General features: G+C 41.1%; 1 protein-coding gene across 1 annotated transcript in view; it reads left to right on the top strand.

Moving 5' to 3' along the window:
- Positions 1-4,873: 4,873 nt before the first annotated feature.
- Positions 4,874-20,123, top strand: part of SLC22A15 (solute carrier family 22 member 15) — a 40,898-nt gene continuing 25,648 nt past the window's right edge. Inside the window, exons 1-2 of the mRNA XM_051779663.1 lie at positions 4,874-5,249; positions 17,819-18,031. Coding sequence (XP_051635623.1) covers positions 5,163-5,249; positions 17,819-18,031 — 300 coding nt within the window. The 5' untranslated portion in view covers positions 4,874-5,162. The remainder of the gene's footprint in view (positions 5,250-17,818; positions 18,032-20,123) is intronic.

Here is a 20,123-nt window from a genome sequence, read left to right as displayed (position 1 = left end):
CAACAGACAACTGTCCATCTAGGAAAGGAGAGGGAATCAGCTTCTAACATCATTCACTGTTCAGACAGAAATTCAGCATGCCCAAGCCTCATCTAAAATTGAAAACTGCCTCCAAAGGAATTGTTTGTTGCTTTGTTTGCAAAAAGTGCAAACAGCACATCAGAGAAGCAAAAATGCCTTGGTGGATTGTTTGGCTGAACACTTAGTCAGGGTATATTGTAATGAGCCATATGCTAGCTTTGCACAGTCTTATGCGGTAAGCCAGCTGCAATGTGCAGCTGATTAGTCTGGTTGGAAAAATCTTCATTTTCCATAACAGGAGGCCAGCAAAGGCAAGCATTCTGTCAGATACCATCAACCCTCTGATTGCTCCTGTCATCTTGCTGTGGATCAGATGAAGTTAAGAGATCAAGGAACCTCTGCTTTATTTTCATCCTAAAGGAAGAACATTCTTTTAGCCCCAGGCTTGTTTAATAGTAACTGTTCTTATGAACTATAACCCTCTTATATTATTATGGAAGAGGTTTCCACTACCTCTTCCCACCGGTGCCATTCTCACTGCCTCAGTTAGAGCTCAGTTATTTGCAATTCAGTATTCAGCTCAGATGATGTGTTGGAAGCCTCCTGTGAGTTAAGGGAATGGAGGTCAGGAGGGGATGGAAACCTGATGAAGTGCAAGATAACATAACTGGCTGTGCAACAGGACAGCAAAATCCCATCTTTTTGACCCAAATCCCATCTCCTGCTGTGGCCAAAAGCTGATGCTTAGACAGGAATATCAGAAGAGAGGGTAAGTATTTCCTCCAGATACCAGCTTTGAACAATTTGCCTCTCAGGGACTTTCCAGAGACAGAGGTGTTTCCTCTTTGCATTTGATAAACTTTAGATAAATTTTTACCTGTTGATTCTTCACTCGAACTCACTCACCTTCAGTCATCCACAGCAGTTTGGGCTATGGAGTTTCATAGCATACTCAGAAAGTCCACTCATGGACAAGCTGAAGCTTCCTCCATCAGGAACAGATCTTCTTTAGATCTTTAACTGTGCTAAATGCTGAATCCACAATTTGTGTGATCACCCTTTGAACAGGTAAGAAATCCTCAGCTCGAAGGCTGTGTTGTGTTGTATTATTGGTTGTGTTTCTAAGGCAAAATTAACAGCCATTGTCAGAATCTACTACAAATGAATATAACAAATCTGGAAACACAATGCCAATGAACCAGAATGAGTTTTTAGCTCTAAGATATCTGATTTAACTATTGTTTGGTTTGTTTGTTTGTTTGTTTTTTACAGAGAGGAAGGTAGCTTTGAGTTATCCCTTTGCCTTCACGTGTATCTAGTGCTTTGAGTGCTCTGGGTCATCATTACGTACGGATAGAAAAGGGCTGAATGCATCTGAAAAAGAAGCCGTGCACTCAGTTTTGGGGTACCCAGATGAATTTGATGTGTAAGCCTCTACAGAGCAACAAACGCATAAAGCAGTAGTAGAGGGGGGTTGGGAGCAATGTGGAAAAGTCTAGGGGATACCATATTTATGGCTGAATAAGAAGCCTGAATCTCTCTCATTAAAAGAAAAATTCCCCACAGACAGGATTGTTAAGAGTATTCTTGTTTGACATGGTTATTAATGAGGACGAGGAGGAAGCAAATTGCACATTAATGAACTTCACAGACAATAATGCTCTGGGAAGATCTGAGGGCTCCAGCAAGGACAGATCATTGGCCAAGTGCAGTGCAGTGCTATCATTATGTCAATAAAATGCTGAAACCTCTAAACATTGCATCTAATCCTTTCCAAAGCCAGTGGCCTCGCTGGGCAGATACCTTTAATTGTCAGTGAAAATCAGGAAGATGAAAAAGCTCTTTTTCCACTAAATTCATCATATGGACATTGCAGAATGTGACATGAGGTGAGCTGCATGTTTGGCGTTTAGGATGATGGTTAATGGGTATTTTACTTGACCTAGTCAGTTCTTCCTCTCCTCCCCCTATTCTCTGCTTGGCTTCCTTGCTTCATACCTCTGGTCAGTCCGCCACAGATCCACTCCTGCCAAGTCCCACCTTCAGGCTGACCCCAAAACACTACCCTTTCTTCCAACAATTCAGATTACACTGCAAAAAATGAAAAGCCAAATCCCTACTAAAATCAGGTACTTTGATGGTGTGACCAAAATCTGTAAGGTTTAGAATGAAGTGGGAATGTGAGAGGCTCTGTCATAGTTGTGACACACAAACTACAGAATCATAAAATAGTTGAGATTGGAAGTCACTTCTGGAGATCATCTAGTCCACCTTCTCTGCTCAAGCAGGGTCAGCTAGAACAGGTTGTCCATAACCATGTCCAGCTGGGTGTTCAGTATCTCCACAGATGGACACTCCATAACCTGTTTAAGGCAACCTGTTCCAGTGTTTGACTACTCTTACAGTAATACATAAATAAATGCATAAAAATTATTGTATTCAGATTGAGTTTCATGGCTATTTCTTAATTTATTTCCATTGCCTCTTATCCTGTTTGGGGGCAGCACTGAGAAGAGCTTGGGCTCCTCCTCTTCAATACTTCCCATCAGGTATTTACACACATTGGGAAGTTCTTCCCTGAGCCTTCTCTGCTTTAGGCTAGACAGTCCCAGCTCTCAGCCTTTCGTCATATCACAGATGCTCCAGGCCCTTAATCTTCACGATTCTCCAGTGGACTCTGGGAAGCAGCAGCACAAGAGGAGACAGCTCCCTAACAGCTGTTCTCTGCAGGTGTAGAGCATTGTTGCACTATGTTGATGTGCCTAAAGCCAACATGTAAACTTTGGTACAGTCAGGACTGGGGGCTGCAGAGTCAGAGGCGTTAGCAGAGCCATGGCAGGAGCAGAGCAAGAGCACCATCTGAAAGGCAGCTCTCGTGGAGGCGAATACAGCAGAGAGCTGCCAGTTCTAATTGCTGCCTGTGCAGCGAGCAGAGCCTGTAGCTTGGGTGGCTGTAGGGAAGCAGGCAACTTGGGAAGGAAAACTCCCAGGCAGGGGTCTGGAGGTCCCAAGTGAGAGGGATGAGATGAGAAATGCCTGGGGACTGCAGGGAGCACAGCAAGGCAGTACCTTCCTGATAGGGAGCCAAGTACCATCTCCTTCCCTGGCTCTGTTCACCTTTGCTCAAGAGCTGAGGAGGGGTTGGGGGCTTGATGGCAAGGGCAGTAGCTCTCCCTGTTGCTGGGCAAGCTGGAATAAAGCTGTGATTGCCATAGAGTATGACTGAACTGACTGGGAGAGCAGGAAGGATGCAGGGGAGATGAACACAGAGCGTCCCAAGCACCAGGACATCTCCACATCTTAGCTGAGCAATAAAATGAGACAACTGCAGTTGGGTGAGCAGTAGAAAGGTCCTGACATTTCAGAAATCCTTTGCTGCTTTGCCTTTAATCAATCTCTACTAAGCCTCAAATATGAAAAGAAGTGCTTAGGGCAAAGGTGAATTTCATATTAAGAGCAAATTGCTTTGATGCTTGTCAATTTGCCAAGATTTTTACAGCAAGGAAATCGTATTATTTCCTGGCTCCTGGCATGATCCTAAAGGTCATATCTCACGACACAACTCTCTTCCTTTCTCTCCAGCTGTTGCTCATACAATAATAGCCACAAGTGTAAAGATGTTGCTGCTGTTTCTTGGTACCACAAGGTAAAAAAAGTCTCAATAATCATTTGTTTCATGTTCCTAGAGTTTTATTGTAAAGATACAATGGAAATGGACCATGAAAAGCTCATTGCCATTTTGCATGAATATTGCTGTTTCACATGTATTTATCTCACTTCCATTCCCTGTGCAGTAAAGTTTGTGTTCCTTCACAAACCAGACCCACTACTTTTAAGTGAGAAATTCTACCACATGTTCATGATGAAGGCTCTCCAAATGCTTTTCATAAAATACATTACAATTACAGTTTTGTAAAGACTTGTAATGGAGAGAGGCATGTCCTCACTAGGCATTAAATCAAGAACAGCAAGATTTGTGTAGCTCCAGAAATGGCCTCCAGTGTCACCTACGCAAGAGTCTTACGCCACATTTGGCTTTTTTTCCCCCCCCCAACTACTAGCAGGTATGCTATGATATATCATTACAGAATATTCCACAGTTGTTAGCATTTCAGGGTCCTGCATGAACTTATAGAACTTAAGCAGCGTGCACTATGTGGGTACAGCTTCCCAGATGCAGGGCTAACACCGTTCAGAATCACAGAATCAATTAGGTTAGAAAAGACCTCTGAGATCTGCGAGTCCAACCTATGACCAAACACCACCACGTCAACTAAACCACGGCGCTGAGTGCAAAGTCCAGTCTTTCCTTAAATACCTCCAGGGACAGTGACTCCACCACCTCTCTTGGACAGCCCATTCCACTATCTGTGGAGATTCCACCTTTTCTGTGAAGAATTTCTTCCTAATGTCTAACCTAACAGGTGCAAACCCGCTGGACAAAGACTGTAACTCCACTGTGCTCTTAGGACGTGCTCTTCAATGGACGACAAGAGCTAAACTGCTGCACGAAGGATGCCATAAACCCCAGAACCACCTGGCCAGCGCGGACCCAGCGCAGCCTCCTTCCCCGACCCGCAGGGCCAGCGTGTGCCTTGGTCTAACCAAGGCTCCAGGGGTAACACCTCTCTGCCCCTTCCCCTTCCAAACGGCTGGGACCAGAGGTGCTGCATCTGAGGAGGCACAACACCTCCCTCCACCTGCACCTGCACCCACCTCCCCAGTCCCGCACCCGCTCACAGCCCAGCCCGAGGCAGCTCCGCGCTGCCACGCTGGCACCCCCCCACACAGCCCCCGTGAACCCTCTCAACTCTCTCACATAGATCCTCGCACCCCACCTCCCGCACCCGCACCCCCACCCCAAATTATTTAATCCCGGGCCGTGCGCGTGCGCTAACGCCGCGCGCGCTTCCGCTTCCCCGGCGGGCGCCCGGGAAAGAAGGACAGAAGGAGGGAGGGAGGCGGCCGCATCCAGGCTGCTCTTCCCGGCGCCTGCGCATGAGCGCCGCATCGCGCCTCCCGCCCTTTCCTCCTCCTTCTCCTCCTCCTCCTCCTCCCGCTGCTGCTGCTGCCCCGCGAGGGCCCGGCCGCTGCTCCCCGCCCCGCCCCGGGGATGCGCTGCCCGGCGGTCGCGGAGCGGGATGGAGGTGGAGGAGGCGTTCCCGCTGGTGGGGCAGATGGGGCCCTACCAGGTGTATCTGTGCGTCCTGCTGGCCGTGCTCCTCCAGGTGAGAGCCCACCTCCTCCCCTCCCGCCCCTGTCCCGAGGGCCCGCGGGAGCGGCAGTGCCGGGAGAGGGATGGTCTGGGTGCCGTGGGAAAGCCGTTCTCCAGAGTGTTGGGCGGGTGAATGTCCCTGTCGGAGGTGGGTGGATATCCCTGCGGTGAGTGGGAAGGCTGGTATGGGAGGGCTTGTGCTGTGGCAATAGCTGGTCTCCTGCTCTGGATTTATCCAGCATCAGTGTGCTGTGCTCCTGGGACACGGGTGACGTCTATCCAAAGGCAGGGTGAAGTTCTACAGAGTGAATTTGGGGCGGCTCATGCTCTCTCTGCCACACTGCCTGAGCAGTTGTGCCTTGTGTCACTCACTGAGCCCATTAGGAGTTTGAAGTTTGTCAGGTGAAGGGCTGGTTGGAGTGAAGTTAAACTGAGGTTTCCATGAGCTAGACTGGAAGAAGGTGACTTCCCCCAACCTAAAGTTAATGGCCTAGGCTAGGGATTTCTAGGTTGTGTGTGGCTTGATTGTCACCAATAAAGTGGCAGGTGGTCAGTGATACCTCTCTGTGCAGATCATCTCATCTAATCAACTGGTAGGTAAGGACTGCTTATGGTACTTTGGCTTGCCTTGACTTAACTCTTGGAGTGCAGGGGGAGTGTCTCTCCATAAGGTATTTGGACGAGGCTCTACATTTTGGGTAGTCAGGTTTGTATTCTGTGAGATACAAAACTGGAGCTGTCTTAAGTTTTGTGGTAAAAGTGGATTCCAAAGTAACAGTGAGTGCTAGATTATCTTTCCGAGACTGCATGACCAAGTGATGTGCTCTGCAGCCACATTTGTCATCTTTCAACTTTGCTTCATCTTTGTGCATATTCCTGTGAGGGTAGGGGTGGAAGATAAGAATGTTATGTGTACCTTCACAGTCAGGCCTAGGACTGAAGTAAGTTTGAATCTGACAGAAGTCTGGTTCACTCCTGGTTGGCATCAAAAGCTTAATTGTAAATTCAGCTAGGCTGACAAATGCTGGGTTACTGCCACTGTGGAAACTTAATAGCTGCAGGAGGGAAGAGGGGAATTTTAGTGTCTTCCCACCTCTGCTGGTCAGTATTTTGTAGTAATCAAGAACTTCCAGTCCCGAGCTGTGACACAAGATGTCTTGTCCTGGCAACTAGGGGACTGACTGAAATACTGAGAAGCTTTATGAGATGACCAAAGAAAATGCATATGCCCAGTCTTGTTGGAGGGGAACTCCTACTTGGTTGCAAAGCTACAGTGATGAACAGCAAAAGCTTTGTAGGTTTCTATTTCCTCCCTACTTTTTTTAACTGATTTAGCTGGTTAATCCTTTAAAATTAGACTTTGCTTAAAGCTTGTTCTGCTGACTGAGTGGCTAGAAAATTTATATGCTCACTGAAGATTAGGAATTAAGGAAGTAGTAGTTACTTTTTCTTCCAGTGCTGGTTGTGTTCTGGAATGAACTGCAGCCATGACAAGTGCTCTGTGTTTCCAGAATTTTAAGTAGTATAGGTCAGCTGTTCTGTAATGTTTGTGTTTGTCTGTTTTGTTTTTAATGGATTAACTTGCATTTCTCATGCGAGGAGTAAACAGAAGGATCACTGCAAATCCTAGAACTAATTCAGAATAACTAAAGAAAAAATGGTAGCAGGTCTGTTTTTTTTTTTCTTCTCGTGTTATTTTTAATTCTTGAACTTTACCAAAGAGGATAATCCTTTGATTGGCATATTTTCTTTGCTTCAGGTCATTCAGGCACAGGAGTCTGTAAGGGATTTAGATGTGAAGTTTGTTGTCTTTCAGTCCATGAATAGATTTGGACTTATACAACTGGTTACTGCTTGGGTGGTTGATTGCTTTTTATGTTCCTTTATTGGTGCCAAGTTACATAATGTGTCACTGGGATGTGCAAGAGCAAGACTGAAGGCAGGTTCCACGACCGGTATTAGTCTTTTGTCTGGTTTATCATCAACATTTGGAGGATGGACCCAAAGGTAAGTAATGTCTGGTGTGTGTGATGTAGATTTAGGTAATCCTGGGCTCCTTTAGTGGACTTGATGCAGCATCTGTCATCAGAATGAGAACTCCTGGTAGTCTATGTCACTGGCTCTGCCATGGGCTTATTGTTCCATTTTATTGCTTGTTTGCCTGTCCATTTCCATGTCCTCCCTCAGTTGGCCTATATTTTCACGTTGGCCTATATTTTTGTGTTGGCCTGTTGGTATAAAAAATATTTCTGCATTCTTAAAGATAAGAATATCCCATGTGTGAGAAATATTTTTATCTTTGCTGTGTGAAGTCCCTTAATCTCTGATGCCTATATCCTGAGCTTAAACTCTGTGCTTTTCCTTCCCACTAAGATTCCCAGCAGATGCTCTAACTTTCCTTGGAGGCTTTTGTGCTTTTTCTTCTCTGCATGTTACTGATTTTTTTCTTTCATACTCTATAAGTGCTTTCCCTCATTTTAGTGTTTTTCTTATATAAATTTCTACAGTAAACTACTTCCACCACATAGTCTTATTGACATGCCGACATATCTGGTCTCTGAATTCTAATTACAAACATAGTTTAGGTCACAGAACTTCTTTAAGGCACCAAACACTTCTGTTTGTATGGGCGAGACTTTCCACACGAGTCAATTTTCGTGTGGGCTTGCATGAACTGGGGCTTGACCTGTGGCATGAGCTTACTGACATTCTGGCAAAACCCTTCAGGTTGCTTGTAGTCAGAAAAATGTTTTTGTGTGTTATCAGTGTAAAACCAGATTAAGTGTAAGTCTTGTGGGCTGTTTCTTTCATCTTCCCTGATTTGTATTATTCCTCTGCTACCTGCTGCTGTTATTCATTAACCTGGTGAGCTGTTCCTGTATTAAGGTATGCCTGGCTTATTCGCTGACTTAATTGGAACTTGGAAGATTTTTAGGAATGTTCTGTAGCAGTGGTTGCTAGCTTCATAATGGATTGATGACAGCTAATGTAGAGAAACATTTTTCCAAATTATATGGAGTTACACAAAGACTGAACTTACCTGAAGAATGTGAAGATAGACTAATGATGTGAATTTGAGGTTGGACCAGTCTTGCATTTCCAGTATGTCTTTGAGTGAGGGAGAAATAAAGGGAACTTGTAACTGTTAAAAACTTCGGACTTTATCTTGAGCTCAAAGTAACTGCTTGACACCTGTTGATTACTGGAAGGGTACTTGCAATCTTTTGAAGAAATTATATTGAAGCATTATTAAAGAATGGTCTTTTGATGTTCGTTTAGTGCGTGTGGCAACATGAGACAAAGTCTTACACCTTGATCAGATGCTTGAGAGCGTACAAGCATATTTAAAAATAAGTTTCTTGGTCTCTAATGATTCAATATAGGCAGTTGAAAGAAGTTTGCCTTTACCAGTGAATCTGAGCTACAGGATTGCCCAAGTCCAAAGTGAACCTGGAGAAATGTGAGAATGAAGGTGTGTTCCTACTATATCTCTATTGAGAGGCTTTTAAAAACATGTTAGAGTTTAAAAGGGAGTTCTTGTTTGCACAACTGAAAAAGACTTTGCCTCAAGTGCATGTGCATTGCACAGCAGTATGGAGAATTACCAAGGGTAGTTTTTCCATCTATCTTAGGAACTCATTACTAACTAAAGGGAAGATGGAAAAACAGTTACATCAAGTTGCTTGAATGGTAATTCGCTTTAAGGCAAAGGCATTCTTGATGCAGTGCAGCTATAATGAGCAGTGTTACTAACATCTCTTCACTGTTGACAACAATATCATGTATGACTTCTATCATTACAATATCCCAATGCAGAAAGATGCTCCTTAATCAGCCCATCGGCACAAATGTTATGAGGGAAAGTAGATTCTAGGACATGTGACTTAAGTAAGGCAGGTTCATCCCGAATATTTAGAAATAATTCAGAAGAAATACTGTCTGTTTTCTGACAGGATACAGATGTGATCCCATATGTAGCCTTGTTTAACTCTGTTTCTTGACACTTCTTATTTACATCCTCTACATATTCTACCTCTTTTAGTGGCATGAGACATAACTCGGTAGTTGCAATGATGGTAATGAAATAGTTTGTCAGTGAATCTTCTTTTAATACTTATGTTTGCTTGAGTATATTAAGCTATTCTTTGAACTTGCCAGAATTGATCATAAATTGAACACCTTACTCCCAGTCCTTGGTGATGCACACTATTAGGACTTTATTTGAATTGGAAGTGCAAAACAAATCTGAAATTTAATGAACAGTTTAAAATTAAGGAAAGAGAGGGATATTACACAGGTTGCATTACAATTGCTAGTATAGTGTGTTGCAGTTGTTCCAGAGGCTTCATTACAGGTATTATGTTTGCCCAGAGTTACTTGCACCATAACTTAAGACACAGTTCAACTATAAGTATCTCTAGGGTAAGTAAGCAAAGTGGCAGATATAAAAAGGATTTACAGAATTGCCATGTAACCTTCTTTCGCTTTGATTACCTCACTGTTTGGCTTTTTTTCTTTATGTTTGCAGAAGAAGTAAGAGTTCTAAGTCCCTCTGATTCTCAGGAAAACAGTTGCAGAATGTGGAGTCACTTATGTGGAGGGGTGGTTTCAAATGTGACATGAATGCAAACATAAAAAGTAGGGGCTCAAGTTTTTTTTCTTGAGGAGATCTTCATATTCCCCCATCTTTTTGTGCATTACTCAGAACATGCTTACGATAAAGGATGTTCTTGCTTTTCTTGTGGATGTGATGAAGGCTTTTAGAGTGGTTGCATCACTGAATACAAATCCTTGTTCTGGTATAGTGTGTTCCTGCTTAGGAAGAAAAATAAACTACATGGGCATAAATTTCATGGCTGGGCTTCAATTAGGTGGGGGGAATCTTCTAAGGGTTTAAAAAAAAAAGGTAGTTGCTTGGTCACATGACATTTCATTTCAGCAATTTACATGGTAACCAAGACTCCTTGATCCTTTAGTCTCTTACTTCTTTCATATCCATAACTGTTCCTTAAAAGAAACAATCACTTATCTTTAATTATGTTATAACCATATAAACATGAATGCAGCTGATGCAGACATTGTGCTATATTCTGCAGAAAACCTGAAATAACGATGCTGAGTTGTGACATGCTTCTTTAGCAGTGGGGTCCTTAACTCTCAGATGTAATGTGGAAGTCTGGATTGTAACAACTGCTTCCTTACCGATTAATTTTAAATAGCTAACTTGCTATTGTTTTTTTTCCAAAAATAATCCTTAGTGGAGGGAAGGCATGAATTCCTTATCCACTGCCTACATCTCCATCTTCCCTCAAAATTTATGTTGTCTTACACTAGTTTGATTCTCTCATGTAACTAAGCTTTACATTTTTATGCATAAGTATGATCAGAGCAAGCTGAAGGTTTAGAAGAAAAGTGAGCTGTAACTTCAAGACCTTCCCTTCTTCAACTCCATCTGAACTGCAAAGCATGTGTAATTGAGCTTATATTTAGGTGGTTTTAAGTGCCACTGACAATTGCTGGATGTTCTTGCTCTTCTAAGGATCACTACCTTCACTTGACACTGAAACCACCTTTTCGGTGTGTATGTATCCGTATCAACACCTCTAGTCAGCTTTTGCAATTTAACTTACAAGCCTGGCTTCAGTTTTTGTGCAGTTCAGTCCTATAAGGTGCCTGTTCACTGTGCTGTTGTAAAGACCTTGACAGAATTATTGCTGATGGGCATAGCAAGAAGGAGGAGTTCTGAGAGAGGCACAAAGAAGTAGGTATTCTGAAGGCCTAGCAACAGAGGGAAGGAAGCAGGTTGTTCTGCCTGTTTAAAAAAGTAACCCAACTGTTTTTTTTAAAAAAGGAGTTTACATGCTGTGTAAAGAGTGAAGTTGTCATAAAGAACTCGCTCTGGGGTTCTTCAGTCGAGCTGTGGATGAATGTCTTGCTTTTTGCAAAGTCTTTTTTAACAACTGGGAGTGGAAGCTGTCTGGGAGGCACTGTGTCAAGAGGGATTGTCATCTTTATATGGAGTGTGGGTAAAATACATGGGGAGATTTTTAATAATAAAGTTATTGCTATGTAGAATATTTTGTGCAGTGGAATGGTATTTAGATTCAGTGGGAGCTGAAGAAATCCCATCTTTTGCTATTCATCAAGATGTCTTTCAGCCTGGCAAACTGTTGAAAAAATCCATCTAGGCAGTCTGTCCTCTGAGCACCCTTGGGAGATGAGCCTGGGAGTTCACAGGGAGTTCTACTGGATAGCAAAGAAAGCATTAAACATATTTCTGTTATGACACATTATCTCCCTTTCCTTCTTCCCTGCCCGTGTGTACACACAGTCTCTAACTGCCCATGTTTTGTAGGCAATAAATTGCTGTGTTTTTCCACTAGCAAGGCACACCATCAAGGCTCTCCTCAGTGGCACTTCCTCCATCGTAGATGTTCTAATTTCCTTTTCTCTTGGGTGATAGAATTAGTAGGTGTGTAATTGAACTCAGAATAGTTGTTTCCAACCTGCATACGATAGTTGCTCTTTATTTCTGACACAGATAAAGTTTTGTGCTCTCAAAAGTCTTTATTTTAACTGGAGTAGTTAATATGTAGCTATGCTATGTAGCTATACTTGTGCTTTGTGTGCATTGTTTGCATTAAGTAAAACCTCTGTTTGGTTTTTCCAAGTGTCAGCCGAGCGTGACTGGAGTCCCTCTGGAGCAGCAACATCTGTTTTCTAGGTCTTGTCTGTTTACAGTATGATCTCTGACTAAGTTTATGACTTAGCCTTGTTAAACATTGTATTTGTGTTCACCTGGTCATTTTCCTAATCCTGGTGGGTTTGGGCTGAAAGGGTGTTAAGAATTTGCCTCAGAAGGCACAATGAAACTTTTGAGATCCTCACGTCAGGAAAGCTGGAGAGAGTTGTATGTACAGCTTATCAGGCTTTCTGTTTGTGATATGATGTTCAGTTATTGTTGTCTTAAAAATATATAAAGACCAGAGGTCTCTAATCTCTTTCAGTTTGCAGATCCCTTACGGACTTCCCACTGAAGAGGTTAAGTCCTTGTGCAGTAAATTTAAGACCGCTGACAGCTTTGTTTCTTAATTATTTTTTCCAAGCACTTTTAAGAAGTAATTCAAGGAATTCTGAGGCCTGTAGGCTGTAAGCTAAAAATCACTGGTTTAGCAAGTTCCACCACAAAACTGAAAAAAAAAATGTTCTTCAGTTCTGAAGCATTACATTGCTCTGAAATAGCAGTAAACCCAAGACTTTTTTTTAATTTAAAAAACCCACAAACAGCAAAACAGAAGTACAGCTAATTGCTTACACTCAGACAGGTTCTTAAAATGAATAAATAAATGAAAGTAGCTTATGCAAGTGTCATCATTGTCTTTTAGTCTGGATATTTAGGCCAAAATGTCTGAAGTAATGGGTAATTTACCAAGTTAAATGCTTTAGCCAAGAATGTGCTCTTCTCATAATTGTAGCAGAACTGCCTCTGTAGAACCAAGGTGTTCACCCAATATTCTTTGGCAGCGTCCCAGACCAGTGTGCTAAGGTGAGGACTTTGACCTCTTCTAATCCTGTCTGTGACTCAGGTATGTTCATAGCCAGCACAGGCTGGAAAGTATGGAGGGAAAGAGGGACAAAGGTGAAATCCAGACAAAAGAATAATCATGCTTTTGGAAGCAGGACTAAATCCTGCCTGATACTTGTTAGCCCACAGTTCCACTCTTTCTGCCAGCCATTGCTGCCTTTTTCTTTATGTTATCCTATAATGCCACTGAGGAGGTCCAGTCTTGGGCTGCTTTGCAATATATTCATGAACTGAAATAGGAACTTCTGGCACTTCTTTGCTTTGTTCTCTTATAAGTTCTTCTTTACATAGGAGGAGTGGAGCAGCACTTCTGATGTGATACTGGTGAAACTGTATAGCTGATGTTTGACTGAGGAGTCTTGCCACATGATTACACATAAAAGTATTTTAGCTTTCTTGAATATTCCCATTGAAGCAGGGGTAGTATTTATAAAGCTTTTTGCAATTTTGTTTCCTGTTTATTGTCTTGGTTTTCTAACTTACCAGGGTGTGAGGTTTCTTTTTGTTTTGTGTTTTTAGAGGCAGAAAAATAATACTTCCAACTTCTTTATTCATGTTCAGAGACCTGTCAGCCCATGATGTGAGGGTGCAGTGTTTCCACAGCCCTGTCAGGCAAAGGTGTTTACACAGGGACCGACCACAACTTGGGCTGATGTTGCAGAAAGCTTGTACAGTGAAGCTGTTTGCTCTTGAGATGCCAGAGTTTGTCCATGGAAAGTAAAGCAGCCTTTGTCTGTGCACGACAGCACTTACCTGGCTAATGGACATGTGTGCTGGCTGACCAGGCTGAGCAGGAGTAACAAACCCCTGCCACTGCCCACCAAAATAATGCTGAGCATGACATGGAGTTGAGAGGTGTGTGTTTGGATGTTTGGAACAGAGAAAAAGGGAAAGCTGAAGGATCATTTTCTACAGACCTATAGGAAGCGAGGCTCAAGGAGTGATGGTTTGCTGTGCAGTGTTAGTTTCCAATGTAGATATTAATTTCTAGAATGAAGTTATGGTTTGGACTTTCTTCTGTGGATTCTGGAGGCCTGCAATTTCAGGCTGAAAAACTATTTTGGTAGGTTTTCTCTGTTTCTCTTCAGAAGCCCTAATATGTGTCTGCTCTGTCATTGCTAAGTCATAGGTGATAATCAGCAATGGTTACATTCTGCATGGGGAATATTTCCTTTCAGAGTGGGACTGGGAGAGATGACCTCATGTTCTTCTGCACATGGTGATTCTCTGCTTTAACTACAACAGCCTTTCCTTCTTCCATATGGTGTTCTCCCTGTTATTGTGCTACAAAGAAGGAAGGTTACTTTGGTAGGAGTGTGTGTTTTCAGCAGCAGATAATAATTTTGCACCAAGAAGACATTTTGGGGCTTTTCTACATCATAGTTATTGAGGAGAAAAAATCATGTGAATTTAAAGACAAATCACCCTTTGGAAATAATTCAGAGCAGATGAGATCATCAGATTTTCAAAAATAAGGTTGCCCTCCAGCTTTTCAGCTGCTTGTCATGGGTTCAGAAGAAATGACTGTAATCCTGAACTGTAACCATCTCTTCATCAAAGGCTTCTACTAGGGCAAGATCATTCACTGTTCTTCCTTTATTTCTCTCTTTCCCCAGGGTGAGGTTTTAACGTTTCTATATTTGAAGGGCAGAAGTTGGTGTCTTACTCATTATTTTGTTCATCAGTGAATGCTTCAGCTGATACTTGTCTAGAATGACCAGGCTAGTTCTGAACTGCTGATGAGCTCCTCTTGGTAGCATTGAAGTCTTGCTTCTGTTTTTCTTTTGTGCTTTGTAATGGGTATTTCTTACATTATTTTTATGTGTGCTTTCATTATACACAATTGAAACTATTTAAATTCTTCCTCCCCCTCCCTTGCTAGTCTTATTAGAGATTCTGCGTCTTTTTTGCAAGTAATTCATTATGAAAATGAGCACCAGGAAAGCTGGTCAAGGCATGGCAGGCACTTCTATTAATAATAATTTTAAGTTAATTTCAAAACCTGTCAATGAAATAGCTATAACTGGCTAACTAAAATCGCTTCTGCTTAGCAGAGAAAATGGAAGTTTACAGGTTATTAAGGCCTTTTAATAAATTTCCTTACACCATAGCTTTCTCATCTAGTCTATAAAGTTTTGACCTAAGGAGAATATCGACAAACAGGAGAAACTAAAACTAACAAAACTCTCATCATTTCATCATCAGTGACTATGAGCTGGTGCCTTGTCCCCCTGTGCTTGGTATTCATCTTAATTAATACAGATCAGTGTAGGAAATTTGGTAGGGAACTGTTAACATCCATATATAGCCAATTAAAAGTGTTTGACTAGAACCTGTATACTAATGACATAAGTTTGACTTGACTTGGGTTATAGAACAAATGAAAAATGAAGGGCTTTGTTTGCCACAGTGCATATAATGCAGCCATTTTATACCTTATAGAGGTGTTATATAATATTTCTGTTTGATTTGATAGTGTTTTATATTCTTTACCAGTCTGCACAACTATGTTACTGTTAAGTGCAAGCACTGAGAATTCTTAAGGGAGAAATCTCCAGATTCATTAACACAAACTCCTGCCTCTTACTTAAATCATGAAAACTCTTTTTTGAAATTATTTTAAGTCTAGAGTTTGCTTTATCATGTTTTTATGACCACTTTTAGAAAATCTTTCTGATCTTCAGAATTGTAAATGAATTTTGGGGGATGTTTTGTGGGCCTTGTTTTCTCAATGGAATGAATAGGGTTTACTGTGCCTCTTGCCCAAACTACAAGGCAGGTGTTCAGTAGGAGGCAGAGTCTTGTGTCAAGTGACTCCAATGAACTTGAGTATAGAACTATATTATATGATAGCATCAAAAAAATCTCCGTCTTCATATGTTTTTCTGATTCCACAGATCAATTCAAAGTATTTCTATCTTTGTTCTATCCTTGGTTGCTGCAGCCACTCGGATACTTAAGGCTGATTTTTCTTTATTGAAAGAATATCTGTAGTGTTTGTCTATGTACCTGCAATCGCTTATTTTTCCTATTTCGTTTTCTGTAGCTGGGGTGGGGTTGACCTAGAGCAAAAATGAAAAGCGTTATGCTTTCTTTCTTTAAACCAAATGCCTTGAGGATTTCATTTCCTGATCTACTTCAAAAATATGTTTATTATTTCACAAGACAAAAGGAAGGATGTTATTGCTTAGTCCTGATGTGGAATCGGTTGAGTGAGTCAGAGTATAGGGGTGCACTGCATATCATGACCTATAATTCTTGTTTCTGAGTAATTTCAAACTGTTCTTGAGAGTACTGTATCTACACATCCCTAGCAACATGGCCACTCAACTTTTTAACACTGCTTTCCCCATGTAATCTTAGTCATTGCCTTCTTTCCCAAATGAATTCTTTTACTTTTTATTGTTGTCGATCTAGTTGTCCTTTATCTTAAATAATAACATAGTTAACAGATAGTGGGTTTTTTTCAAATTCCTTCTGATATTCAATAATTTTAGTATGGAAAATGGAAAGAAACTTTTTTTTTTTTAAATATCTACCTTCTGCCACTACAGTAGCAGTTTATCCCATAGACTGCAAAAAGGAGCTGTTGAGAAAAAATGCTTTCAGGGTCTTTCTTTTAAGTTTAGTAGTAATTCTCATTTAGATCTAGGTTGTAACTGCAGCTGTTATGCTGTTGTACAGAACAGAATAGTATTGCCTGGTGTTACTTGCATCAGAATTCAGAGGTCTTCAGGCTGCTTTTTTTGTACCTGTGGTCTTCCCAGTTTTGCAGATTATTTGTGTGGCAGCCTTCTGAGAGAACACACTTCCTATGGGTACATATGCAGGAGGTGCTGGGAGCAGAGCAAGGACTGTGTTAGGGAGGTGCCTGAAGTGGGGTTTGAGGACTGTAGAGGCATGCATGAGGGTTTTTTTGAGAAGCAACAGGAATTTTTTCTTCGTTTGGGTTTTTTGGGGGGGTCTTGGGGGTTTTATTTGTTTGCTTGTTTTGTTCATTTTGTATGGCTTGTTTTGGTTTGGTTTTTTTCCAGGAACTACTATGCTGAGTTACAGATCCCCAGTGAGGGCTTAAGACAAAAGGCAGTTTTCTTTGAAGAGTGTCTGGGGGTCTTTTTGTTATTACCGACAACTTTTGTCTCTCAGAAGACTTTATCATCTGTCTTCTGTTGCAAAATTCATGGCACTTCCGTGTTCAAACAGGTCTCAAACTATTGGGTTTTAAGTTGGAGCCATAATGTGGCCTCTGTGTTTTTCTGAGCAAGCAGCAGTAATCCAGCTCTAGATCAGGCTTGAAACATCTGGATTTCCAGCAGTTTTATTTGTTCTTTCCTAAGCAAAAGCTGCTACTGATCACTTAGACCTTGATCATTTAGACATGTATGTATAAATGTGTAGATACATAAAAAATATGTATATATATATATATATATAAATATATATGTTCACACTTTTCTCTCTGTCCTTTTTTAAAGAGTGAAACAGGTTCATAGAAGATTAAAAGATAAGAAGGAATAAATGTTATTAAAACTGGAAAAGATTAGATATGAAACCATGAGGAGGAGATCTATTCCAAATATCAAATTAGAGAAGTGAACAACACAGGTGGAGGGAGAAGATACAATAGAGTAATATACTTGCATTAAAGAATAGCTTTATTTTGTCTCCCTAGTGCTACTAACAAATCTTCATGCTTTCAGGAGGTGTATTTGCTACGTGTGGGAGTTTGAGGGCCTCTGATTGAGGGAAAGGGGTCAGGAGGGGAACTTATTTTCTATCAAATAATCGACAGTTAAAAAGTGCAAGAACCACTTTTTTGAAGTTATGGTTCTTCAGTGTGTGATACTTGGTAGATGGGGGCTATACCTGACATCTCATAGTGGTAGAAGGCAAATATAAGATAGGAACATTTTTAATGCTGATTTGATCCAGCTGTGCAGGAAACATTGACTGCATGTAAATTTAGCATCTTTGCTGTTTTTTGTCTTTCATGCCAGCTCTACGTGGCCACTGAAGCCATCCTCATCGCACTGGTGGGTGCAACTCCTCCCTATGACTGGGATCTCCCAGGGCTCTCAGCTAATCAGAGCCATGGCAACCATTCCATGAGTGAGCAGAGAGCTTTTGGGGAATGGCTTCTGACTGCCAATGGCAGTGAGATGCATAAGCACGTGCACTTCGGCAGCAGCTTCACGTCAATAGTCTCTGAGGTAAGTCTGAAATGGGTTTTGCTGCCTCGTGTGAGTAGTAAATCTTACTGAGTTGGTTTTGGGGGACTGGCTGTACTGCTGCTTTCTTGCATACTAATGCATGATTTGATTAGGAAACGAAACAGGTGCTACCTTCAGGTAGAGAACAGGTAAGCACATCTTTACTGACAACAAAAGCTAGCTTTATTTTGCTATGCAGATCCAATGTTCTGCTCCAAAACTTCCCACCTTTTCCATATGGAAGTTATATGTTGGTCTGGTTCCACATTTGAGCTGGAATCACAACATTCATTTTACTAATGTGCTCAAAATCCTTTATGGACCCTGAGGTCTTTCTGGCCACCTTTGGTGATTCCCTTGCTAAGCTCCACTGCACATGGTACATCCATTGTGCAGCTGGCAAGCAGTGGAGGAACTGGAGAGGAAGTGGCTTCTGCAGTCTTTGCAACTCCAGATGTGGGAGAGGACATGGGCAGTGGGGACTTAAGTGGACAAAGCAACTCTTATTCTATTCCAGAACAAGCTTCTGCTTTATTGGTGTGGCCTCTGTGTTTTGTAAGTGTTTTCTTTCATGGTCTAGTCACAGTCCCTACTGGAATGATTCCAGACTCTGCATGATGAGTGCAACACCTGCCCTTCCTGGGGCTGTCAGTATCTGTTAATGTCAAATTGTTCTGTACAAGAGCCCTAAATGCATTGGTTACAAGACCTGAATTTAGAGCTGAACTCTGGAGCTGTGTAGTACCACTAGATAGTTCATGGCTATTGTCCAGAGGTATTAATGCTATCTGAATTACTCGTCTAAAGCACTTTATTGGTTATAAGCACATTAATAAAAGTGGCTGGCTTTGGAATAGTATGAAGCTTTGTGTACAAAAGGCATTCCTTCTTACTCTGGTAACAAAGAGGATATGAGTACTTATGACACTATGTAAATTAAAATTCTAATGGACAGTGAATTTTTTAAGCATTATTTACACCCCAGTAAGGTTTGCAAACTTTCCCTGGGATTTTTCTTTTTTGTTGTTTGTTTGTTTGGGTTTTTTTTAACTTATCCAAGAATCTTTAATTCTCTAAAACTTCATGGTCAGACACACTTGTAGAGGCTAGCATATGACATAAATTTTATAAAGATTTTTATCATTTTGGTTGCATAAATAAGAAATGCAGGTAAAGAACAAAGTTTACTTGAAAACTAAAAAACTAAAACAAAACAAAACAAAAGAAAAAAGTCCCAAGGCAACTTGTGTAGATTCTGCTCCATTGTTCTTTAACATATATTTTTTACAAGTCCCATGTGAATAAAATCTTGTTACCTCTCCTGTTTCCCCCTATTAAAACACAGTTTTAAAACAATTTTTAGCTGAATCTGTAGTATATTTGGAAGTTATGTGCTCAGTGCAAAGGTTTTGGTGAGATCACACTTAATTGGGGGATAGTTCACCAGTATGTAATTTCATTACTGATGTGTAAAAAGATATTTTCTGCATTTGAGGCAGATTTTTTAATGCTTGTCTTGTGACATTACTTATTGATAATGTGACCATTGCAAATTTACACTGAAAAATATTCAAATGTAAAAAGCTTAATTTATGAATAACAAGCATATATGTAACGTGCTTTTATGTAGAAAAGCCTTCAGCTGTTTAAAGGGCTTAGATGTTGAGCTTAATTTTCAGAACAAATTTTACTATGCAACCATATTATCCCCTAATCCCTGAATGATTCAGAAATCATCTAATCTCAGCAAATTTCATGTTGGCAGCTTCTTTCATGTTTATACTAAAAGTTAAGGCATGATTCTTGTAGCTCTTATAAAACAAATTGACCGTGTTATTTCAGGATAAAATTAATCTCTCATGCAATTATACAAATGTATTTTTCTGGAAATTGTTTTTAAAGTCTGCAGAAGCTTCAAAAGCTGATTTGTGGTCATGTGTTTAGTTTTAGAATTGAATTTTGTCAGTCTTGACGCTTTATTGTCACATTACCTACTGTATCAGTAAACACCTCACCATTAAAGTGACAATTCAAAATGAGTCATATACTGCAAGTTATTTTCTTGGAGCTTATGAATGATGTTTTGTTAACT

The sequence above is a fragment of the Manacus candei genome, unplaced genomic scaffold (assembly GCF_025592945.1).
Source record: "Manacus candei isolate 608988 ecotype Guabito, Panama unplaced genomic scaffold, ASM2559294v1 h1tg000014l, whole genome shotgun sequence".
NCBI lineage: Eukaryota > Metazoa > Chordata > Aves > Passeriformes > Pipridae > Manacus > Manacus candei.
The sequence above is the reverse complement of the archived record's forward strand: the minus strand, read 5'-3'. Positions and strand labels throughout refer to the sequence as shown.